General features: G+C 55.8%; 1 protein-coding gene across 1 annotated transcript in view; it reads left to right on the top strand.

Annotated features, from left to right (window-relative positions):
- The first annotated feature begins 536 nt into the window (after positions 1-536).
- SDC3 (syndecan 3) overlaps positions 537-25,041 on the top strand; it is a 37,356-nt gene continuing 12,851 nt past the window's right edge. The window contains exon 1 of the mRNA XM_072974926.1: positions 537-861. Coding sequence (XP_072831027.1) covers positions 724-861 — 138 coding nt within the window. The 5' untranslated portion in view covers positions 537-723. The remainder of the gene's footprint in view (positions 862-25,041) is intronic.

Consider the following 25,041-nt stretch of genomic DNA (forward strand, 5'->3'; position numbering starts at 1 on the left):
TCACACAGCTGGTAGGGAGGCAGCACCAAGCCAGGAGTGCCCACACGTGGACAAGGTCCAGATGTCAACACCCTCGCGCGGAGGGGAGACGGGTCCCCAAGGGGCCATGTCTGCTCTGCGGTCCCGCTGCCCACCCCTGTCCTGTAGACATCAAAGTCCAGTGGACTCAGATGACCTCTGGCCCCCGCTGTGGACCGACTTGGGGGTGGTGATGGGGGAGAGCCAGTGAACTGAGCCTTTAGCCGGAGGCTGCTAACGGTCACGCGGCTGTGACCCATCTACCCAGGCCCTGCAACGAGCCAGGCCGACCGCCTGCATCCCCACGCGAGGTCCTTCCCCTCCAAGCCCCGCGACGGCCCGGGGAGGCGTGCGCTGCGGGACCCGGTCCCCAGAGCTAGGATCTGCGAGGCCTGCCGCGCGTTCTGGGTCGCACGGGCCGCGCGGGGACCCCGGCGGCGGGGGGCGCTCGGCGGCCGGCCCCGCCCCTCCCCGCCCCGCCCCCCGCGTTGGGGGCGGCCCGGCGGCGGCGGCGGCGGCGCACGCTTCCTGCGGGCGCGGCGGCCGTGGGCGCGGAGCTGCCGGGCGGAGCCGGGCCGCCGAGCCGGAGCCCCGACCGAGAGCGCGCCGGGCCAGCCGCCGGGCCGCGCCGCCGCCGCCGCCGCCGCCGCCGCCGAGCCGCCGCCTCGGGAACAAAGGCGCCCGCCCGCCGCCGCCACCGCCGCCATGAAGCCGGGGCCGCCGCACCGCGCCGGGGCCGCCCACGGGGCTGGCGCCGGGACCGGGGCCGCTACCGGGCCCGGGGCCCGCGGGCTGCTCCTGCCTCCGCTGCTGCTGCTGCTGCTGGCGGGGCGCGCCGCGGGGGTGAGTGCCACCCGTTCCCGCGCCCCATGTCGGCCTCGGCGGGGACCCCGCGGCTGGCCGCCCGCGCCTCCCGGGCGTTCGTCTCCCCGCCGGCGGGACCCCTCCTTGCGGGCGGCCTGGGGTCCGGGCTGGGGTCCGGACGCGGGGCCGCGCTGGGCGTGTCTCGGTCTGAGCCGACGTGGCTTTTGCTTCGTGGGTGTGCCCGGACCGCGGCCACTTTTAGGGAATCGGGTCGCCTCCCACTGTTGGGGGAGGGTGTGCGTTCGGTTCCCCACTCCGAGGGTCGCTGCGGGGGGACCAAAGAGGGGGAGGGGTGGAGGGTGACTTGCATGAAGGTGACCTGAGGGGGTGGGTGAGGGTGACCGCGTGTGTGGCCGCCCCCGTGGAGGGTGCTGGGACCTGTGGGGTGTGTACGGCTGGAGGATGAGGCTGGAGGATGAGGCTTGAGGACGAGTCCGCCCCCGTGGGTGGGAGCCCTGTGCCCCACCTGCGTGTGGTCGTGCCAGGGTGACCCATTGTGCACGGTGTGTACCGGGCACGGGGCTGGGGAGTGTTAGCCCTGCCGGCTGTGCCTGCAGGAGGTGTGTGTGTGGGAGAGACCTCTGTGGTGGGTGTGTGCTCCGACCCATGGGAGTGTGTGTGCGTGTGTACATGCGTGTGCAGGCAGGTGCGTGGGTGACCCTGTGCGTGGGGCATGCAGCCCTGAGGGGGGCTGAGTGTGTGCAGGTAGTGGTGAGTGTGTATGTATGAGGTGACCCCTGAGTGTCCCTTTGAGTGACCGCAGCAGCCTTGGGGTTGAGATGATTCCCAGCTCCATCAGGGGGAGCAGGAGAAGGAGGGAATGGGGAGGAAAGGCCACCTCATCCCCTTTGAGGGACCCAGGTCCCCAGCGAGTTCCCTTGGGCATGTATCTGGAGCCTGGCCTGGGGATGAACTGGTGCATTTCTAGGCCCTATCCTCTTGCTTAGTTCTGTGTCTGTCTCATATTCACTAGGCTGAGAGGGACCCAGGCCTCTCAGGCAATCCCCCAAGTGCTTACTCTGCCCCTGCAAGTGTCTTTGGGCCTCAGTTAGCCAGTCTGTAAAATGGGAGGATGATAAGCGGTGGCTCAGCTGTTACTTCCCAGACAGACAGGCTACTCCTCAGCCTTCCCCACTTTGGGGCTGTCAGCTGGAGGTTGGGGGAGTGTTGAATGCCAGGCCAAGTGCCAGGGTGACCCATTGTGCACAGTGTGTACCGGGGATGGGGCTGGGGACTGTTGGCTATACCTCATCTCCAGTGCCTCATCTCCAGTTCAGACTCAGATTGGGTGAGGAGAAGAGGTCCCTGGGAGGGACAGGGACCCACCCCATCCTAGAAGCTGGGTCACTTTCTAACCTACACTTCTGGGCGACCATCTTTGAAATCAAAGACTTGGAAATCACACAGCCTTGGGTTCAAATCCTGCTCCTGACCCTGATTTGTGATGTGACCTTGGACAAGTTGTCTCACCTCTCTGAGCCTCCATTTTCCTTTTGTGAAATGGAACTAAGAACACCCTCCTGCGAGATCAGAGGAGATGATGTGTGTGATCGCACACAGGAGGGGCTCAGGAAATGTTTGGTGTATAGATGAATGGAAAGGGCGTCAGGCATTGTGCTTTTGACTTGGTACCCAGCAGGAACCCCAAGCTGTATGTTCACCTAGCTGAACAGCTGTTCCTCATGCATAAAAAAGTCCCCTAATCCACACCCCATGAGGTGGTGGAATGAGCACGTGTAAGGTGAAAGGTCTCGATAAGGCAGGGTGCCCCTGGATCTGAGGGTGAGGTAGAGTGGGTATGGCTCAGATCCAATGCTGGGTGGCAGATAAAGCAAACCGCTGCGGTCTAGGCTTTGAGGTAGGTTGACCCGAAGGAGAGAAGAGATGGCACTCCAGATACAGCAGGGGAACCCCTCTCTAGGCTTCACACCTTCCCAGGGGTCAGGCTGCCCAGGACGGATATCACCTCATCTGGCCTGGGAGGCAAAGGGCTAATGAGTGGTGCCAATGACCAGGGGACACCACACCAGAAGGAGAAGGTGATGCCTGCAGCAGGAGGGACCGAGGTTAGACCAGAAGAGCCCCGACCCGAATGGTTCCAGGAGTGGCCTCCAGGGCAGGGTCCTCTAAGGACATCACTGGGATGGGCAGTGGCTGGCTCAGGGCAGGGGAGAGACACAATGACTCCCAGGTCTGTCCACCAGCATGAAAGGGTGTATGTGTGTGTTGGGGGGGCGGGGGGTCCAGGGGCAGCTTCCAGGATGGCCTAAGTGGGAAAGGCAGGTCTCATTCAGATGAGATGTGGTGTGTGCATGTGCGTCCCGGCATCCGCTCTGGGGAGTCCTGTCTCCTGAGACTTGCTGACTATGAGTCTGAGGGACCTCTGCTTCCAGGGCCACTTCAGTTGCTGTACTTAAGTCACCACTCAGAAGGCCCGGAGTGTGGGCCTCCTGGAAATTTTAACTTTGAAACATGTTCCTTAGATGCTCAGGGCTGAAAGGAATTTAGGTACCACTTAGTCTTGTTTGAATATGCCCAGTGATGGGAGTTCACTACTTTGTGTGACCTTGAGAAAATTACTTAACTTCTCTGTGCCTTTGCTTCCACCTCTGAAAAATGGGGAGACTATGAGGATGAAAGGGGTTAATATGTAAAACTCTCAGCACAGTGCCTGGTGCATAGTAAACACTCAGCAAATGTTGACTTCTTGTTCTTTTATAAGGTTGCCATTCTGTGGCTTGGAATGTGGTCAGGATGGGGAATAGAGGGAGGAGGGACCATGGGAAGGGGACATCAATCAGGAAATTCTTTTGAAGCCCCATTCAGGCCTGGTGGTTCCTGCTCCTTCCCCATCCCCACAATTTCAGGCATCTAGAAGCTCCCCACTTCCTTCCAACAACTCAGGTTGGCAGTGAACATTGGGTTGCTAGGGCAAGATTGTGCTCATTGTAAAAATTAAGTGTTAGGGACCCCTGGGCTGTTTCAGGCCAGACCCTGGCGTGGGGATACCACAGGGATCTGTTGTAGTTAGCATCCAAGGTGGCAGGAGCTCTGGGGGCAGAGACTTTGGGGAAAGGATTTCTCTGTTTCAACTTCCTCATATATAAAATGAGGACAGTAACAGAGCCAGCCTCACAGGGATGTTGTGATGAGAAAACGAGCTCCTTGGGTAGACTGAGCATAGACTGCCAGTGAGCTCTAAGGAGTTGGGGCCTTTCCAGGAGGCAACCTGGAGAGGTCAGGGAGGGCTTCCTGGAGGAGGAGGTTTTGAGCTAAGCTATTAAAGTGGTTGCCATGTGACACTGGGCAAGCTGTAGCTTCCCTAGACCTGTCAACTGGGGCCAAATACTTGACCTGTGAAACTGTCTTGGGGTCATAACATTCTCATGGCTGAGCTGGGACTGGAACCTGGTACCTTCTGCTCCCTGGGGAGCAGCACAATGCCCCCCGCTGCAAATTCAGTGTGTTTCTTGCTCCCTTGTCTTGGGGGTTGTTGTGGGGTTGAGCTCTGCTGGACAGAAAAGTAGTTTTGGCCTTTTAAAAACAATTGGCTTCTCCCACCCCGTGGGTTGGGACATGGTGTCCCTGGGACAGGAGCATCTCTGGGCTTGGGATCTGGAAATGCTGGGGCAGCGGTGGGGTAGGTGAGAGGGGTCATTCTGAAGGGGAGGCGGTTGAGACAGAGCTCCGCCTGGAAGCCAGGTCCTGCTGCAGGCCTCCCTCCTGGTCCTCCCATTGGAACTGGGACCATCCCCCAAAGGGATGAGGGATGAGTCATTCTAGAAGGGGCTGCAGTAGGATTCCTGAAGGCTGGAGCCGACTGAGGCAGCTGGGGATGGGGTGGTGGGGAGACCATGCTTTGGGAGGCAGGTTCCATACCTCGGAGGGCTTTATGATCCTATCTGGTGCTTACTGAGAGCCCTGCCTGTGGAGCACTTTGTGTGTATTGGCTCATTTAATCCTCATAATAATCTTTGGAGGTGGGAATTGTTAGAACCGCCCATTTTTCAGATGAGGAAACAGGTACAGAGAGGTTAAGTGACTTGCTTAGTGTCACACAGCTGGGAAGTGGCAGAGCTGGATTGAGCCAGGGCCGGCAGGCTGGTAGAACTGGGCTGCAGTCCTAATTTCACCCTCTCTTGCTGGGTGATCCTGGGCAAGATACCTCACCTCTCTGGGCCCTTCCTACCCTCCGAATTATGCCCACATTACCTGTTTCCTGAATGCCTGAAACATTCATGTCCCATATCTTTTTTTCACTTAATTTTCACCGTAGCCTTGGAGGTGGGCGATGCTACACATGTTGCAGATGGGGGAGGGCTTGCCTAGGGCCTGGCCCTGCAGCCCTTGCTCCTCCATCGCCTCACAAGGCTCTGTCATCTGTAAATGAGCTATTCTGAGTGTCATGGGGAATGGATCGAGGGAGAACTTTATAAACTGTGCAGGGCAATCAACAAAATTGGGGGTGGGTGGGGCTCGTGTCTGGGTCATGCAGTCATGGCACAGGAAAGGGGAAATGTTTAGAATCTTAGGATGAAAGAAGTTTAGAAAGCCACCATTCCCCCTGGACGTGCGTTCGATGCCCCCATTGTTGGGGCTCACTCTGCATAGGTGACCAAGGCAGGCCTGTCTTTAATTCTCTCTGACCCTTAGAATTGTGTGGAGCTCAGATGTACATCTCTACCACCCAGTCCCTGAGTCCTGGCCCCATTGCTCCTAAGGTTCTCTCTGGGCTGAGTTACTGAGGCTCAGAGAGGGACAGTGACTTGGTGGAGGTCACACAGCAGTCAGGAGAAGTGTCAGAAAACTTTCCTGATAGACCATGAGCGCCTTGAGAAAGCTCTGTGCTTGCCCTACTCTTTGCTGAATCTGCAAGGCCAACTTTGTGTCTGGCCCAGGATTGAATGCTTTGAATGAATGAATGAGAGAATGAAGGAAGGAGAGAAGCCAGGACTGTGAGCTTTGGAGCCCAGGCTGGGGCTTTGTGTTCTCTCCTGTGGAGGTGAGTTGGGGTGACAGTGAGGGACAGTGAGGCTGGCAGAGTCCTACTGGGTCCAAAGCATGTGCCCGTGGGCTGGGAGGCGCCAGGGGGCCGCATGGGGTGGGCCTGCGGTCTGAGCGCCAAGGCGTGGTCACCACGTCTGGGTGGGACAGAGGCCCTGTGGCTCTGGGCTGCAGCCCAGCTGCTTGGAGCCCTGTGATTTTGTGTCTGTGGGGGGCAGGGTGGCTGAGCCAGGAGCTGTCCTGGGGCCTAGCCCTGTGCTCACCTCCAAACTGCCCCCTCAAGCAGGGAGCAGGATCTGGGCTGGTCCCAGACCACCTGGCTTGTTTTGCTGTCCTCCTAATGTTCCACCATGTCCTGGGAACATCAGGCCAGCGCCTGGTAAATATTTGTTGACTTACAGCCCCTTCCTTGCCTTGGCTCCCAGCCTCCCAAGATTCCAGGAGTCTGGGTAGCCCTCACTTCCCGCCCCACTCCCTCCAGAGCAGGCCCTGGCCAGTGGGGTGGCCGTTCCCCTCCCCCCACTGACTAGGCCGAGTCTCAGCGCCAAACAGGAAGTCGTGATTACAGGGGGAGTCTGAGCAGCGATGGCTGAAGGCCCAGCTGGGGGAGGGGGCGAGGGTGGCCCCTGACAGAGGATCTGGCCCCTCCCCTACCTGGCTGCTGAGGGTGGAGGGCAGGGAGTGCCTGTATTGGACTTGTATACCAGGTTGAGAAGGTTTTCCAGCCTCCAGGACCCAGCTGGCCGAGGTCTGCCTTCTCCCACCCTTGGGTCCCCACCTGGGCCTTGGTGCTTTGTCTGTCTGGGGCCTCCAAACCCGAGGGCGCAGCTGAGGTAGTAAAAGGAGCAGGGGCCCCAGAGCCAACCGGACCAGGGTTGAAATCCTGATTCTGCCAATTTCTTGCTGTGTGATCTTGGCAAGTTCACTTACCCTCTCTACACCTTAGTTTCTGCTTCTTTAAAATGAACTAAGACTACTTCTGCCTCAGAGTTTTTTGAGAATGAACAGCGCAGAATAATGAAGTGCCTGATAAGAAGCGGGCTGCTCCTACAAACAGCGATCTCTTCTGTTGTTTTACCTGCTTTGGCTTTGCTCTTTTCCTGTCCCTTTCTTGGTCTCACTGAGGAATTACCTTTAGGGGATGAGGGTAAGATTTTCCCTTGGCGAGTGTTGGGAACCAAGTTGGAATGATCATGCATGACCCAAAGCCGGACGCTGGGGGTGAGGGCTACCCTCAGAGGGAGAACTTGGGCTGGGACTGCCAAGTGCAGCAGGCGGGATTTGGGCCAGATTAGAGGAAGCACTTTCCAGGGCCTCGTGGTGCTGGGTTCATGGGGAATTTGGTTCTTTGGAGCGGTTGGCAGCCTGTGGTCCAATCTGAAGGCAGAAGATTGGACTTGACTGTTTAGGCCCTTCCAGCCCCAGAACCCCAGAGAGACCTTGCTGTTCATAGTATTGGCCCAGTACATGGTGACATCGGGTTCTTTCCATTTTCCTCCAAGCTGGGCAGCACCTCAGCTGTGTTCCGTTCATCATCCAGGTCCTGGCCCAGAGTCGGTGACTGTTGATGTTTGCCTAGGACCTCAGAGGTGGGAGAGCGTTAAAGTGACAATCAGCCCGCAGCCTGCCATCTCACAGATGGGAGTCCTGAAGCCTGGAGATGGCCTGGGGCCTTGCCCAAGGACTGGGGCTGGTCCTCCAGCCTTGGGTGGTCTCACGGAGCCTTCTGATGCTGGTGGCATTCCACTCGTTTAGAAGAAGGCTCAGAGATGTCAAGCCACCGGCCAGAGCTCACGCGACCGGGCGCTGGTGGAGCTGGATGTCCAGTTGCTTTTTGCCTCCTCTGGGTTCTGTCTGTCCCATTGCTGACCTTGTCATCCTACCCCTTCAGGGCTGGGGTTTCCTGATGTTGGGGGGTGGGGTGCTGGAAAGGAATCTGAGGCGTGGGGGCAAGGAATACCGCTGACTAGATCCTGTATCCTGCTTCTGGGATGGGCCGTGGGCTTGCTTCACCGTTGGGTCAGCCTTAGCCCAAGCCCTCCTAGAACCCCCTGCGTCCTCCTGCACCACCAGCCAGGCCCCACCTATTCTCCCCCAACCCCTCAAGCCCTGATCACCAGCCCAGACTTTAATAAGGGTAATTTAGAATCAATCACCAGCAGGATCTGGGAAATCTAATTGCAGAAAACTGATTGCCAATTCTGTTGCAGGCACCAGGGGGCTGTGGGTGGCTCATTAGGCCTGTCTCCCTCCCTGGGCTGGGGTTTGGGGGGTGGTGTGGGGGGCTGAGCAGGCAAGGCTCCTGGAGAGGTTGGGAGCTGTTATGCTGGGAGCCGGGGAAGGATATTTTTGCTTCTCGGGGTGCCTGGTGGAACCCATATACTGTCCAGGGCCCATGGCCAGGGCGGGTACCCATGTCTGTTTCGACCCTTCACTCACCTACCACACATTTCCTGCCACCTCCTCCCAGCCAGGCTGCCGTTGAGGGTGGGGTGGGGGTGCCCGCAGCTGAATCCTGCCTGGTTCTGGCCCTCTAGTTCCTCCCTGTATCAGGGAAACAGGTGTGATGATGGTGGTGATGGCAGAGATAATGGCCAGCACTTCCAGAGTGCGGGCTGTGTACCAGGCACAGTCCAAAGTGCTCAGTGTGTTTTGTCTCGGTTCTTACCATGACCCTTTGAGGTAGCCATTGCTACCCATTTTGCACATGGGGACACAGAAGCCCGAGAGATGAGGCAGTTAGCACGCAGCTGGAGTCTGCTTGCCAAGATGCCGTGCTGTTTGTGGGCATCGGGCAGATCGAGGCGGCTCGGGGCAGTGAGGGCTCAGGCACTGGGGCCTGTCTTTTTTTTTTTTTTTTCTCTTCTAATTGAAATATAGTTGATTTACAGTGTTAACGTTGGGGCCTGTCTTTTGATGGATTAGTTTGTTCATTCTGCAAGCATTTACTGAGCACTTGCAGTACGCTCGGCCTTGTGCTCGGGGCCGTGCATGTGCAGGTGTATCTTGCGTGTGTCCTGTGAGTGGACCTTGCTTGGGTGGGGTGCGTGTTTGTGGCGGGTGTGTTGTGCCTGTGTGAGGGGAGGCCCTACCTCCCTCCTGAGACAGGTTCCAATCCCAGCTCTGTCCCAGAAGCAGTGTGAACTTGGACAAGCGACTCCTTGACTCAGCCTTACTCTCCCCCTCTGTCAAATGGGCCCATAGTGCCTCACTCACTAGGCTGGGGTGAGAAACAGGGTTGGGGGCGGTGCATCTAGTTAACTGGTTGGCAGCTAGTTAAGAGGAAGCTGCTGCTGGATAGTTACTTTTATTTTACTTATTTTAATGATTATACTTTCCCTAAGGTTGTTCTGTCTCAGAGGTGCATCTGCTACTGTCTTGTCCGGTGACTGTGGGCAGCTTTTCCCTCCTCTGAGTCTCTACTTCCACATCTATAAAATGGGGAAGTTGGACTGGGTGACACAGGGGTCCTTCTAGTCTTCACATCTGAGGAGCCATCAGAACAACCAGAGACCAGAGAGGGCAGGGCCTGACCTGGGGTGGCCCAGGTGGGAAGGGAGGGTAGGCCTGCTGGGCTGTGGGGAGGATGGGAGGCCTGCTTCCTTCAAGGGGCCTGTCTGTGGTTCCTCCCTGCCCGTCATGCTGAGTGCCACTTTTCCTTCCAGCCTCTGGAACATGATCCCGGCCAGTTGGAGGTGGGGATGCGAGTCTGGTTTCCTGGGCAGAGAGAGCACTGGGTAGGGAGTCCAGTACCTGGCTTCTTGTCCCTACTCTGCTGCTGACCTGCCAGTCAGTTCAGCCACTGTTTACTGATGTCCCCTCTGGGTCTGGCCTGTGCTGAGCACTAGGAACCCCGAGGGGGCTCAACCTGGTCCTTGACCTCAGGAACCCCGCAGTTAGGTGAAGGGCTGAGGAGGTGAGTCAGGGGAACTAGAGGTTGGCTTTGGCTCTGGAGAATCAGGGAGGGCTCCACGGAGGAGGTGTTCTTTGTACCAGGCCTTGAAGGATGGCAGCACATTGACGGGCAGAGGGTGGACAAAGGCTCAGAGATGGGAAAGGTCATGGTATATTAGGGAACTAAAGTGTGGTTAAAAGCAATTCCCAGCTGGGGGCTGAGAGCCACATGTAGAGGTAAGAACAAACTGCCCTTGGGGTGGAGGAGCCATTGCTGTAGGGGTGCTCTTGCCAACAAGAGTGTGTTGCTTCTTGCATTTAAAAGACATTCGCTGGGTACCTCCTGGATGCCTGGCCCCATACCAGTTGAACACCACGGGGCCTCGGCATGGAAGACTTCAATGGGCTTTGAGTCCAAACCAAGACATTGGGTTCCATCCTTGTGATAGAGGATGTTGGTCTGTAAAATGGGTGCATCCCCACGCTGCCCTGAGGGGCTGGCCTGGGATGCCAACAAGAGCGTGGATGCAATGATACTAATATTGAATTATGCCTGTTGAGTGCCTGCCATGCACAAGATATCCTGCCAAATAAATATCTTACATATAAAAGCACACTTAACTCCTTACAATCTTGTGAAGGAGGCACTATTATCACCTTGATTTTATGCTAGAGGAAATTGAAGCACAGAGAGGTTAAGAAACTTGTCCAAGGTCACAGAGCTAGTCAGTAGCACATTTACTAGGATTTGAACCCAAGCAGTCTGGCCTCAGGGTCGTACCTGGTGCACAAGTGCTGCTTCCTGCTACTGCGTGCACTGCAAACTGGGAAGTGTGGTACCCTGAGAGGATGGATTTAAGACTGAGCCTGTGTGGCTGCTGTGGGGAAGCCATGACCCAGGCCCAGGTACTCTTGGCTTCCACACGGGTCTTCTCTGCTACATGTTTTCTGTTCAGGTTGGGCCGTGGGCTGAGGCTGGGGAAAGATTAGAGGACTGAAAATAATTTCAGCTGGAAGGGCCCTTGGAAACACTCTTGTCCACCTTGTTCATTGTTCTGAAAGGGAAATTGAGGCCAAAGAAGTGATCGTGAGTCATGGTGAGGGTCTTCTGAGAGCTGCTGGTTCAGCCTTTTTATTTTACATATGGGGAAATTGAGGCTCAGAGAGGTACAGTGGCTTGCCCAAGTAACACAGCAAGTTGGTGGCTGAGCTAAATGATGTCTTCTGGCTCCTAGGCAGGGCACTGTCCCTTGTACCATGTTTCTTCTCTTTACTTTTCTTTTTCTGCCTAGGCTGCATCCCGGCTCCCACCCACCTCTCTCTCCCAGGAAGCCTTTCCTGACCCAGTCCCAACTGCCTTCATGCCCAAGACTCTGCCAGATTGATTCCCTTCAGTGCACCCAGTGTGCTTCTCCAGTCTTATCCCTTTGCCCCACTACTACCACCTGAGACTCCTGGCTCTTCCCTGTCTCTCTTGCTTTCATGTCTACCCACATGCTCTTCACTCTCCATGGACTGTCCTCTTCTCCAGCAAACTCCTCCTCATCCTCCAAAACCCAGCAGAGATATCTCCTCCCCTGGGAATCCTCTGCCGACCTCTCCACCCAGCTCACAAGCATAGTGAGCCCTTCTTCAGCCCCTTCTCTCCTGCCTCCCTGTCCTAGATTCCCAGGCACTGCTCTTTTACATGTTAGGATTCTTCGCTAGGCCCCAGTTCTGTTCCTTTGCTTCACAGTGTCTGGCTCCCCACAGGGTTACATCCTTACCTCCTTGGAGCCCTCACTTGGATACATTGTTGCAGCAGCTACTCCCCCATTACATCATCTCCCTGATCAGTCTCACACATATTACTTTGTTTCATTTCTGCAGTTTCTGACATTGCTACATTGTTTCTTCTGCATGCTTTTGCGCATCCTCAGTCTGTTTGCTTCTAGTTCTCCCCTTTTGTCACACCTTATCCTTTCTCTCTAGCCCTCTGCTCCTGTGATCCTCAGTCTTGGAGAAGAGGAGAGTCGAGGCTGGAGCAGGCAGGGGTTAGGGGTGGGGAGTGAGGACACATTTCCTGCTTTATTACCAGAGGCTTGGGCTTTGTTACAAGATTCTTCCCCCTCTGCGCTCTTTCTCCCTCCCTGGCCATCTTCCTGCCCACCTCCTCCTCTGCTCACTGTTCCTCTTCTTCCCTCCCAGCCTTTTCTCTCTCCCCTGAGGCCTCTGCCTCACTCACTCCCTGGCTGTGTGGAACCTCTTGTGTCCCTGGCTGCGACTCAGTGGGGCCAGGACCTGAAGGGTCCCCTGGGTAACGGGTCTTGAGGGCCGAAGGGGTGTTTACAGTCAGGGCTAGAGGGGCTCTTCTTTATGCCTCACTCTCTGGGCCCAGCATCCCCCATCTCTTTATCCGCCCCTCCAGAAGTATAGTTTCTAGGGCTAAGAGCCACAGAAAATCAGCCCCACGCTTTCCTGTTCAGATGAGGACACTGAGCCCAAAGACAGAGCTTGGCTGTTCAGGGTCCCCAGCGGGGAGAGGCAGAACAGGTCCCCCAGGGCAGTGGCCCCTGGGTGGCCTCTGGGAACTGATCCCTGGCTTGGCTGAATCCTTTTCTCACTGAGACTTGGGGAGCCGAGAGGCCTGTCTGGGACACTCTCAGATCCAGAAGAAGGGGTCCTGGCTCTGTGTTTGGGGGACAGCCTGTGAGGCTATGGTTGTGACCAGGATGACCCTTCATCTGTGTGGAGCTAAGGCCATGTTTCTGTTTAGGTTTGGGTGAGGGGCTGGGTTTGTGTATGCACATATGTGTGTGGTGGTGTGTTGCTGTGGGTCTGTGCTGCTGCCCAGGGGCACTGGGGTCTGTGTTGGGAAGGACATTTGTGGCCTGCTCCTTTGCCGTCAGCTGTTTTAGTGGCTCAAGGTGAGGCCAGGGGATCAGGAGGCCCCAGCTAGCTGTCTCTCCCCCTTTTCAGCTTGCTTCCAACACCTGGGGTGGCCCTGAGTATTAACAGCTCCTGGGAGGATAGCAGAAGGAGTTGGGAGACACTCCTACCTCGGGGTTGGGTGGGGAGGTCGATGGACAGAAATATGTGCACTTGCGGACCCATTTGTGTACATAAGGAGCACACAGACCTGAGCACACACCCTGTCCTGTGCACATACATGGAGACACAGACCCATGTACACCCCCAAACACACGCAGGCACTCAGAGACAGGGACCGCCCCCCTCCAGGTGCGCATGGACCACTCACAGAGATGCAGCCTTTGCACTCACACAAACACCCACACAGACCTACACAAGCATCTAAGCCCACCTAAGATGACCCGCAGGTGTACACACATGAGTGCACCTGCACGCAGGCCCAGAAACACCCCTGGTGTGCTTGCAGGTGTGCACCTGTGTGGCTGCATGTACGCACGCGCATTGCTAGGGCTCTAAGCTACCAGGAACGTGTCCGTCTTTAATCCCAGCTCTTAATCCCAGAGTTGATGAAGCCCAGGCCAAAGGGGCAGCTGGTCATCTGGCCTCCTTAGAGGTGATTAAGGCAAGGGCGGGGGCGGGGGCGGGGGCGGAGAGGGACTCAGGGCTTTGTCTGCCTCCAGGGACACTGCAAACTCAAAACTTGGGTTCCTTCTGAGATTTGGTTTCATGTAATTTACCAAGCCCTGGATGCAGATGTGCTGGAAAGGGGGGAGGGAGGTATGGCTGTGTGTCCCTGAGGACAGTGACAGCTGGATCAGAGAGGCCAGGGGAGGCGGTCCCCTCATTTAACCATCTGCCTGCTGTGGGCCCTGAGTCAGAATCCTCAGTATGAGGCAACCTGGGGATTCTGATCTCTGGGAATCCTGGGTCTGGCCAGAACATTTCTGAACTAAATGGGAAAATGAGGCCCAACCAGGACATGCTGAATTCAGGGCCCTAAGCAGGGAGGGGGTGGTCACTGGGACAAGGGTGGGATGGGGATGCTTCTAGGTGAAAATAAAGGCTGAGCTGGGCACTGAAGGTGTCAGCACCTGGGGCATTTGGAAATGCACAAGGACACTTTTGGTTGTCACAATAATGATGGTGCTGCTGGCATTTCCTGGGTGGGTGTCAAGGCCGCTGAATGGCCGCAGTGCCTGGAGAACTGTCCTGCCCAGATGCCCGCAGTGCTCCTTGCTGTTAGGTCGTGCAGCATGGCCAGGGTGTGCCTGGTGGGAGGAGTCAGCATGGACCACCGCTCAAGGGGAGACTGTCCCCAGCACGCCATGGGAGGGAAGACATCCACCCCACCCAGAGCGCTGCAGAGATGCGCCGAGGTTGTGCGGGCTGAGTCCTCCCCATCTGGATGCATGTCTGTGTCTGTAAGGACTGTGATAAATGGGGAAAATAGGATGGTTTGAGCAGCAGCTCTGCTTGAGCTCTGACTTTGACCTCTGCTCATCAGCTGGGTAGCCTTGGCCAGCTCACCCGTGTCGCCTTGGCCAGCTCACCCATGTCCTCCGCAAGCTGGTCGGTAACCATGGTGCTGTGGGGTAGTTTTGAGAGCCCAGCGTGTTGTAGTGCCCAGGGCTGCTGACAGTAGTGGTCAGAGTAGGGTCAGTGGTTGTGAGAGGCCTCTGTCACTGCAAAGGTGACTACCACCACCCCTGCCTTTTTCCCAGGATTTGGGGAACAAGACTGGGTCCCAGGAACAGCCCTTTGCTGCATGTCCATCTTTGAGCCCTGCTTTTCCAGCCCAGGTCCTTCTCTCCACAGGCACTGTCTGCTCTAGTTCTGGGGCTGGATCTCTTGGGGCTCATTCATCTGGACATCCCTGGGGTCCTGCTTTGGCTGGGGCTGGCTCTGGTGGAGCCCCCTCTGGGGGAGGGACAGGCTGGTGTGACTGGGGCTCACACCTTTGGGGTGATGGCAGAAGCCCAGGGCAGGGACTTCTCACCTTGCCTGCAGAGGGTCTGGTGGTGGGTTAGCTGAAGGAGTTTTGGGTCAGAAAATCCATGTTCAAGTGACAGGAGAGTAGGGTGTGCCTCATCCCCAGGCTACAGGGCGCATGGAGGCCAGGAGCTCAGGGTCCCTAAAGCCCTGTGGGCGTTTGGACTCCATCTGAGCTGGGTAGGGGTCAGGGGGAGGGAAAACCTATGGCAGTGGGCTGAGGATGGACTGGCTGGACACAAGGATGTGCTGGACCTGCAGGAAGCTGGTGAGGATGCCAGGAAGAGGAGGTGGGGTGCTGGGGTTTTCTCTGGTTCCCTCCACCCATTGCTGGGATTGAGGGGCAGGTGGGGGGTTCCTCATGGCGTTCTTGGCTTCCCCCTCCTCAGGATTCGTTGCGGCCCATGCACTGCAGTCTGTGCTGAGAGGCTCTGTGAGGTCACCTCTTCCTCTCTTAGCGAACAGATGGGAGGCGAGAGCCAGGGCCAGCGAGACTTGCTGAGGTGGTGGCCTGGAGGCAGGGAGCTAAGGTGGTGCAGGCTTCATACCTGGATTCAGCCCGGCAGAGGTGTCAGGGGTACAGAACACCTGTCGGAAGCCTGGCCACTCATGCCTAGGCCCAGGCCTTGGGACAGACGGGCCTCCATGCAGAAAATAGGGAACGGAAACCAGCCTGGGGCTCTGCGGCTGCCAGCTGGCCTGAGTGGAGGCTGTTGCCCCGGAGCCAAGTGGAGGCGGGTGGGGCATGGGGGGTGGGCCCCAGTGACGTCTCTGTCCTCAAGGCTGTCCTAGGTAGCCATGGTGGGGGAAGGGCGGGGGGAGATGGACTTGTCTTCAAACTTGGATGTGGTTCACCACTGGGGCCCTGCCATCCTCCTGGCCCCTTCCCTGGCAGGGACAGATCCTCATGTCTCCTCCTAAGGGCAGCCAGTGGCCAGCCACATGGACAGAGGGCCTGGGTGGGGACATCCTGGAGCCACTGAGGGCTGGAGCTGGGGACTCTGGGGTCTAGCAACGGAGATAGCAGCCAGTCTGAGTGTGGAGTTGCCTCCCTTCTCTTGGGTTGCTCTGGGCCATGCCTGCCCCCTGCAGTGGTCCCACCTGACAAAGTAACCTTTGACAAACACAGGGGAAGCAGTTGTGCTACGGGCCCACTTGTGGTCTTCGAGTCATTGTTTGCCCTTCACAGATGGGGGCTAGGCAGGCTTCTCCTGGGGCTTGAGTGGGGTTACTCAAGGTGAGGTGAGGAGATGAGGACAGATAAGGCTCACCTTTACTCCTATCTGAGAATTGAAGTCCAGGGTCTGCTGTGTGACCCTGGGCAAATATCTAACCCTCTCTGAGCCTCAGTCACACATTCATTCATTTTCCCACCTAAATAACAGCTTTATTGAGATTAAACTCATATGCCATACAATCTACCCATCTAAAGCATATAATTAAATGGTTTTTATTTTTAAATTTTTATTTATTTAATTGAGGTATATTCAGTTTACAATGTTGTGTTAATTTCTGGTGTGCAGAAAATACATACACATATGTATATATATATATTCCTTTTCATATTCTTTTTCATTATAGGCTATTACAAGGTATTGAATATAGTTCCCTGTGCTACACAGTAGGATTAAATGGCTTTTAGCATATTTACAGAGTTGTGCAACCCTCACCAATTTTATTCATTTTTATTGCCCCAAAAAGAAACTCGATACACATTAGCAGTCACTCTCCATTTCCCCCCAGTCACCCTGCCCTAAGCAACCGCCAGTCTACTTTCTATCTCTGTGGCCTTGCCTATCTTGGACATTTCATGTAAGTGAAATCATACAAAGTGTGGTCTTTTGTGACTGACTTCTTGCACTTAGCACAGTATTTTCAAGGGCACCCATGCAGTGACATGTATCAGTACCTCATTTCTTTTTTTTTTTGTCAAATAATACTCCATGGTAGGGACATACCACCTTTTATTTATCTATCAGTTGATAGATGTTTGGGTTATTTCTACTTTTTGGCTGTTATGAATAATGCTATTTTTAAATGTGTGGACATATGTTTTCACTTCCCTTAGATAAATATACCCTAGGGGTAGAATTATTGGACCATGTGTAACTATTTGAGGGCCTGCCAGACTTTTCCAGGATGGCTGCACTGTTGTCCATCCCCACCAGTGGTATATGAGGGTTCCGGTTTCTCCACATCCTCCCCACTATTTGTTATTTTCTGACTTTCTCATCACATTCATCCTTGCATCCCTTCATCCCTCAGGTATTTATAGAACACCTGTGTATTTGACAAGGCAGGGTGCTCACTGCAAAACCGGGAAGAGAATTTATCCCTTGAGGTGTTGTTTAGAAGATTCAGTGGCACTGTATCTACACTTAGTGACAGGAGATAAAGCTTCTCAAGGGGAGAGGCAGAGGGTGGTCAGAAGTCATGGGGCCCCATGGGAGCAGAGGAAAAGAGAAAGGAATCTGTGTGTTTTGACCACCTGCTCTGTGTCAGAATATTGCCTTCAGTCCTCATGACCCTCTGGGCTGTAGTGTGGCCCCATTTGCAGATGGGAGAACTGAGGCTTAGGCCAGGCAACTTGCCCCAAGGTTGCCTAGTCAGGAAGTAGTCAGGCTTTGAGCTGACAGCCTGTCTGGATAATCTGATTTCATCTTGCTAACCTTTTGAGGTTGGTACTATTATTATGCCCATTTAGTAGGAGAAGAAAAAGAGGCTCAGAGAGGTGGACCTGCTTGCTCAGGTCACACAGCTGCTGAGGGCCAGTGATGGGATTTGGACCCAGGCAATCTAGCTTCAAAGCCCCTGCTCATTGCAAGGCCCCGCCTGAGTCCCAGGACTCAGGAGATGAGGGTAACAGCTGGGGTATCCATCCGCCCCTCCCTCTCCGGGTCCCTCCCATGTCTCACAGAGCACCAGCTTGGGCTGGATGGGTCCTGGAGGCAAGTGTGGTCCTAGGCAGGCCTCTGGGGCCTCTGCCAGCCCCTCCTCCAGTCTTTTGTCTGACTCCTTGCTCTGCACCTCAGTTTCCCATCTAGGCGATGGTGGTGGTGGCCCCGGAGGCCCCCATGACTCGCATGGAGTCTGGCTTGTTCTACCCCTTGAAGCCAGTGGGATGGTCCTGGGCTGGGGGTGGGGAGTCGCATCTCCACTGTGCGTGAATTTGTGCTAGTTATAAATAACTTAGCAAATGGGAGGGTGAGGGAGACTGCAGCCGGACTTCTCAGGAGGCTGGGCCTGGATACGCACTGGCACACACACAGATGGACACGTTTTGGGTATGTGTGTGTGTTGAGTGTTCTCGGGTTGTGTGCATAGCATGTGCCTGGGGAGGCTTCAGGGAGGATGTCAGAGATGTGCTGTGTCCCCGCACAGCTAAAAGGGCTGGGCCAGCCTGGTTTGCTGGAGGCCCAGCGGAGCTCCGGGGCTGGCGAGGTCCCTGGAGCCCCCTCTCCTGGCTTAAGGTGGCCACTGTGATCTGGCAGATGCCCCCTGTGCCCTTTGGTCCTGCCTTTCCTTAGGTTCTGTCCTGTGGGATGAGAACCAGACACACCACACTGGGGTCTCTGTCTGCTCTCCCAGCCTCTTCCCCCTTAGCAGGCCCCACTCTCCCCAGCCTTGCCCCTCTTAGCTCCATCCTGACTCACCAACCGAGTTCTCTATAACCTCCAGAAAGGCGCCCTGCCAGAGTGTACAGAGTAAGAAGGCCCTTGCACCCGGTCCCATCAGTAAGGGGCCTGGCGCTTAGTAAACGCTTCTCTCCTCCCAGCCCGAGGCCTGGTTGTAAAGTGGCCAGAACTGTACGCTCCACCAGGAACCTGCTCACCTGCATGCTTCTGCATATAATTTGCATTTGTCGTTTTATGAAAAACTGCTGGAACCGGTCACAGTCTCTGTTCCCTCCTCCCAGGTCAGTTGGAGTCCTCCTGGTTGGATTTTGGAGGCACCAGAGAGAACCTTGGTCCAACTGCCTAGTTTTACAGATGGGGAGACTAAGGCCAGAGGTCAGGGCCCTGCCGAGGATCACGCAGTGATTAGAGGCAGGATGTAGGTGATGTGGGTCTCTAGTGGGTGATCCCATTCACAGTGTTCACTGAACAAACATTGATGGAGGCCGACTGTGTCCCAGTCCCTGCCCCCAGGAGCTATTGGAAGGAGCGAGGCATCAGACAAGGAAGTAAGTGAACATGCTAATTTCAGGCAGCGGTGAGCTGTGAGGAGTAAGCCCAGTGTTGACAGGGCGATGGGGTGTGTGGATGGATTTTGTGGTCAGGGAGGGCCTCTCGGAGGGGGTGAGCTGTGAGTAGGGACACTGTGCCCCACGCAACTGCTCAGCATATCACTGCTGCTGTCTTGATGTGTTGGGAATCATTCCCATTTTGTGGGAGGGCAAACTGAGGCCCCGTGAGGTATAGGAACTGGACCAGGGCTGTCTGGAAGCCAGGACCAGAGCACTTACCCCCATACTGAGTTGTTCCTGGAGACCCGGGCCCCCGGAGGGCAGGGGCTATTACAGAGCCTGAGACTCCGTTCCAGAGGCACCTGCTGGTGAGCGCACGGGGTGGCGGGTGGGGCTGCTCACCTGAGCTGGGTCCCCTGTCATGGGAGCAGGGCTTGTCCTCCATTTCTACTCATCCTCAGGCACTCGGTCACTCTGTCTGCCTGTCTGTCTCCTCATCAGTAGATGGGGACAGCAGTACCCACTGCCCGGGGCGGCCAGGTGGGTTCCGTGAGATCTGGTGGAAGGGCCCACTGGAGTGATGGGAGATGGTTGGGGCCCCATCCTGCCCCAGCAAATGACAACACGGTGGAGGTAGAGTCCCCAAGAAGGGACTTCTTAATTCAGACCAGGCAGGTGGTTGGTGTGTGGAGGCCTCACAGGGGAGGCAACGTTTGAACTGCCTGAGTTTCCTGAGCACATATCTGCCTTGCTGACTGTGGGACCCTGGGTGTCTAGAACAGTGCCTGGTACACAGTAGGTGCTTAATAAATTACTGCTTGTTCTGGCTTACTGGTCGAGTGGGTGCTGGCCAGGCAGAGAGATGCGGAAGTGGGTTCCAGGAAGCAGGAACAGCTTGTGCAAGGCCTGGAAGAGAACTATAAAGGATTCAGTGTGGGAGGAGCGTGGAGGGGTGGGCAGCGAGAGGGCCTCCAGTGGGTGGTCCTGCTCTCAAACATAAGCCTGGGGACAGGAATAAATGAACAGTATGACTCAGGGTGGCCAGGAGGGTGACGCTAGAGGACAGGTGGCTGGGATGAATGGAGTGGGGATGGGCTGTCTCAGCCTTGGGTCTAGGAGGGGGCTGGTTTTCCCAGTGCTGCCCTGTCATCCTCTGTCCAGGTGTAGGTGACACGGGTGAGCAGCTGAGGAGTGGCTAGCCTGCACTCCGGGAGTGGCGGGGCTGGCGGGGCTGGGAACTAGGCTGACGGATGAAGACGGCGGGTGGGCGGGCAGGCGAGGTGTCTGGACACTGTAAGCCAACTGTGGCCGCCAGCCGGTGATGCCAGGGGAGGGAGCCAGGCCCGGCCAGTCCCGCCTGTCTGCAGGGAGGCGCGGCTACGTGGGCACTGGGCCACCGGGGCTGCCAGCTCCCTCGGACGCTTTCGTGTTTATTTCCTTTCTGCTGGTGCCTCTGCTTGCTCATAACCAGCCCCAGTGGGGTCTCAGCAGAAGGAAGGGGTCAAGGAGTTCCACAGACCAAGGCAGGCAAGGTGACTCAGAAAGAGTGTGCTATTTCTAACAACAAAAGTCCTCTGAGTTTATTGTAGAAAATTGGGAAAATATAGATGGATCCTGAGTAAAAAATAAAAAACTGTCTGTAATCCCACCACTCAGAGAGAGCTTCTGAGAACCTTTAGTAGAATTCAGTGTTTAGAAATACACTTTGGTATTGAGTTCAATAAAACAGGATCAAGTTCTACATATTTTTGGGTAACTTATTTTTTAAACGTAATGATGATAATAGTATTAACAGCCAGCATTTATTGAGCAGTTCATCAATATGTGGGCACCCAGCATCTCCTACAGTGAACCCCATGGGGTGGTTATTATTTGTTTACAAGAAAACCAGGCTGAGAGTTAAGACCTGCCAAGGTCAGCCAGGTGGTAAGAGGCAGAACCGTCTGTGTGATCCTATCAGCAGTCGTGCAGCGCTGCCTCCTGACAGCCAGTGTGTCCATTTCCCTGTGTCCTTGCGGATTCTTTGAAACAAGTTAAAAGAAAAAGCCTTTTGTTATGCATTTATGCCTTTTAATGACCTGATTAGACAGTGTGGATTTGTGAAAACTCAGTTGTCGACAGCTGAGTAATATTCCTTGTTGTGGTTGTGCCCTAATTTACTTACCTGGTCCCCTGATGCTGGGAAGGTAGGGTACTTCCCCCCTTTTCTCTCTTGTAAATAACACCACCCTGGCTCTCTTTGACCTGAGGGCTGAATTTCTTGGATGCCCAGAGTGTCCGATTCAGAAAGGGGCTTAAAGCACCAAGCTGACTGTTCGTTTCCAAATGGGGCAACGGAAGTGCAGAGAGGTGGGGTGGGCTTGTCTGGGTCTCCCAAGCCGGGATGCTGCCAGCTCTCTCGTCCAGGGTAGATGAGGGCAGTGCCACCGTGAGGAAGGGGGTTCTGGGGAGGATGGAGGGAGCACAGGGGTGGGTGGTGGAGAAGCTGATAGAGGGGGCGGGCTGGAGCTGATGGAGTACGGGTGTGGGATGGGGGGGCTCTGCTGTCAAGATGTCTTTTGCAGAGTAGTTGGCTGGACCCAAAAGGGTGTTTCCTGCCCTCTCAGCTGCCCTTGTGGAAGATCTGAGGGTGGGTATTTGGAATAAGGGTGACAGGAGGGTGTGTCAGTGACAGTGTGTGTGTCTGGGCTCTGCTAATATTTTTGGGGGGGAAGGCTGGTCAAGTGGGTCCTCTCAGCCCTTCCTCTCCCTGCTCCTCCCCCAGGCCCCTCTGCTCTCTGGGGCTTGGGCTCTGTGGCCCCCTCCTAGCCGATGCAGCCTTTGTGCCCCACCCCCACCCCCAGCAGCCAGTGAATGTGACGGGTGCTGGGTTCCCAGCCAGGGCAGCTGTGGACGGCTAGGGGGTGGAGACCGAGGCGTCCCCCTTCCCGGTCCAGGCTCTCCATTGTGTAGCCCCCTTGGCTGTCCTGCTGCCCGGAGCCTGGCCCCAGCCCACATTCCTGTGGTGACGCTCTGGGTCTCCGGGTTGGAGCTGGTGAGCGTGAGGGGCACTGAGTTCTCACAGGGCTGAGGGCCTTTGGGGATGGGGACCGGCAGGGATAGAGCCTGTGGGGAGACGGGGCTCTGCTGAGCTCCCTAGCTTCCAGAAGCTGGTGTTAAGTTGCTGTGTGTCTTTGGAGAAATCACTTTACCTCTCTGAGTGCTGCTTGACAGGCTAATTCCCTACCACCTACCCTTCTCATTCTCCCTCTGAGCCTCAGTTTCCTCCTTTGTGAGAAGGGAGAGCTGAATTCAGTAATCACTAAGGCCTTAAGGTGAGGCCCAAGGTGGGAGAAATGTTCCATGGTAATACCGACAAATGGTTCTCGGGCGCCGACTGTGTGCTCGGCAGCGGGAGTACTTTTAGTGCATCATCTCACTGATTGTTACAACAGCTCCCTGAAGTATAGATTATTATTTAACCAAACAGGGGCTCAGAGAGGTTAACTAACTTGCCCAGAGTCACCCAGCAAGTAAGCAGAGCTAGACTTGAACCCAAGACTGTCTGAACCAAAATGTGGGCTCCTAGCCGCTGCTCACAAGCCTCCAGTCGCCAGGAGAGTGGAGCCTGAGTCTGGCTAATGTGGGGAAGGAAACTCGGGCAGAATTAATTATACTGGATTTTATTCTTAGTTTTGCAGCATGATTAGAACTGCACAGTGTGCTGGGCTCTGGCCCCCCGCCGGCTGACCTAGTTTGTGTGTCTGTCTGTTTCTGTAACTCACCCTCCCTGCCCCCCACCCCAGTCCAATCTCTCCTTCCTTCTCTCTCTGCGCTCTCCCCTGCTGTGTGGCCTTGGCAATGCCACTTAGTCTCTCTGGACATTAATAACCTCATCTGCAGCATGGGTGGAATCATCCCCATTCTTCTTCCCTCGGGAGGATGGTGAGGCTTAAATGAGATAAAGTCTTCAGAATTCAGAATGGAAATATTAACATATAACCAGCAATAATCGCAGTTACATCATGTGTTTGGATCTCAGTCATGGGTCCTGTGCTCAGCCCCATTGCCTGCATGATCTTATTTGAGGCTCCGAGCAATGCTCTGAGCCACAGACTATTTTCATCATCCCCATTTTACAGATGAGAAAACTGAGGTGCTGAGAGATTCAGCGGCTTGCCTGACATCGGATGGGTAGTGAGGGGAGGAGCTAATTCATTCTGGCTTAGCCCTTGGGTTATTCTGTTTCTCTGGGAAGGCTCATGATGGGGGAGGGTGGGGGTTGACGATTGGCAGGAGAGACCCCAGACTTCTCCTGGTTGTAGTAGGAGGGAGATGCCCTGGATTTCTACCTGAACTTGTGAGTGAGTGGGTGGGGAAGGGTGGCACTGGAAGTAAAGAGACTTAACCTGACATCTAGCTGATTTGTGTCACTCACCCACCTCGACCACTTTAAAACCATGGAGAGGATCAGGTTGGGGCAGGTGAGCTGGGAGTGGGTGGTCACTGCTGGACCTAGTCCCATCAGGGTGGGGAGCCTGAGGGACTTCTTTGAGTCAAGGCTGTGGTCAGCTCAAGGCAGGGTGGTGGCAGGGGAGCAGGGAGGAAAAACGGCAAGGGGGTGTCAGTCTGTTGGGAAGGGTGCCAGGTCTCACTACGGCTTTGCGTGTGTACTTGTACGTACCCCGGAGAGGAAGCGTGCAGGATGTGTGCGTGATGCACGTGTGTGGAGGCGCATGGGATGCAGGTATTAGGGGCTGTTGGTGGGTGACTGAGAGTGGGGTGTGTGTGTGGGGCAGTGGGTCCCTTTTCAGGGATGCATGGGTGGAGCGTGTGGGGAGTGGGAGTGGGTGTTTGCCATGTGCTGGTGTGTCTGTGCATGGCATGCATGGACAGTGGGCATGCAAGGGTGATAGTCCTGAACTGAGGTTGTGCAGGAGCTGTGGGTCACATGTGTAGGAACCCTGGCTGAGCGGCACATTGGGGGCGACCCTGGATTGTTCAGAGCAAGGGTTCCAGAGGCTGAGGACCCATGCTCATGTCGCAGTTCTAAACCCCAGCCTCAGTGTCTGCATCAGTGAAATGGGGATAACAGAATGCTGGGGGGCTGTGATGGTCAAAGGCAGCGGTGCAGGTAAAGTGTTTCCAGTCCCTGACCTGGGGCGAGGCCTCTGCAGCGGTGGGCAGAGGTCTCTGGAACTCCCTGGAAACTGCTCCCCTGGGGAGCTCACACCTCCAGGTGCTTGGAGAGCTCCAGCTGGGTGCCTGTGGGGCCGGGACTGGTGGGAGGCAGAAGATGCGGGAGCGTCTGTAGTGGGCTGTGTGGTGGGTATGGGGCTGTGAGTGTGAGGAAAGGTTGTTTACGAGTTGTGAGTTTCATGTCATTGTCCGAGGGTGTCCCTGACATGGGGAATGTGGTCAGTGATGAATGACTTAGGGGACATGATCTAACGTGGGAAGGGTCGGTGCCCGCCACTCACGTGGTTATGGGATCTTGCTGAGGCTGTGTGGGGTGTGTGGAGTGTATTAGAGGAGGAGAGGGGTGCAGCTGTGTGTCTGTGTGTGTGCAGTGAAGGGGGCAGTAAATGGGAAAGTCCTCAATGACATGTGCTGGTCTGTTGTCTCTGAGCTGTGGTGGGTGCACAGGTTGGGGTCAGTAAATGGGGATCCAGACTGTATGTGTGTGTATGCTGGTGTGTGTGGGTGTGTGTGCGTGCACGCGAGCGGACTTGTGTTGGGTGTGTGGATATGTTTATCAGGCACAGGAGGGTGTGCTGTTTACCTGAAGGGGGCGCAGTGAGGGTCAGGGGAAGGCAGGTATTTGGATTCAGTTCGCCATTAAGGGAATGGCATGGATAATTATGCAAATTATGCATGGAATTATGCAAATAGAGAGGTCATTTGGGGGTCAAAGACTGTCACCCTCCTCTTCTGGCATTTTGTGACTTCTGAGGCTTTCCCTGCTGCCTCCCAGACTCAGTTCCCCACCCCCATCTCTCTCCTCCTCTCTTCTCTCTGAACCCCTGGCAGCTACAGCTACCACACCCCTATAGTGTTTCTGGGAGGTTCCCATGAGCCTTGGCCCCGCAGGGAGGGGTAGAGCTGGCACTTAGTAGGCTTGGGGGGGACTGGGTAAGATGGTATCCTGCACCCCACCCCACGGGGCTCAGGTGTCCCCAGCATTGAGTTTCCCAGGG

The sequence above is a fragment of the Vicugna pacos genome, chromosome 13 (assembly GCF_048564905.1).
Source record: "Vicugna pacos chromosome 13, VicPac4, whole genome shotgun sequence".
NCBI lineage: Eukaryota > Metazoa > Chordata > Mammalia > Artiodactyla > Camelidae > Vicugna > Vicugna pacos.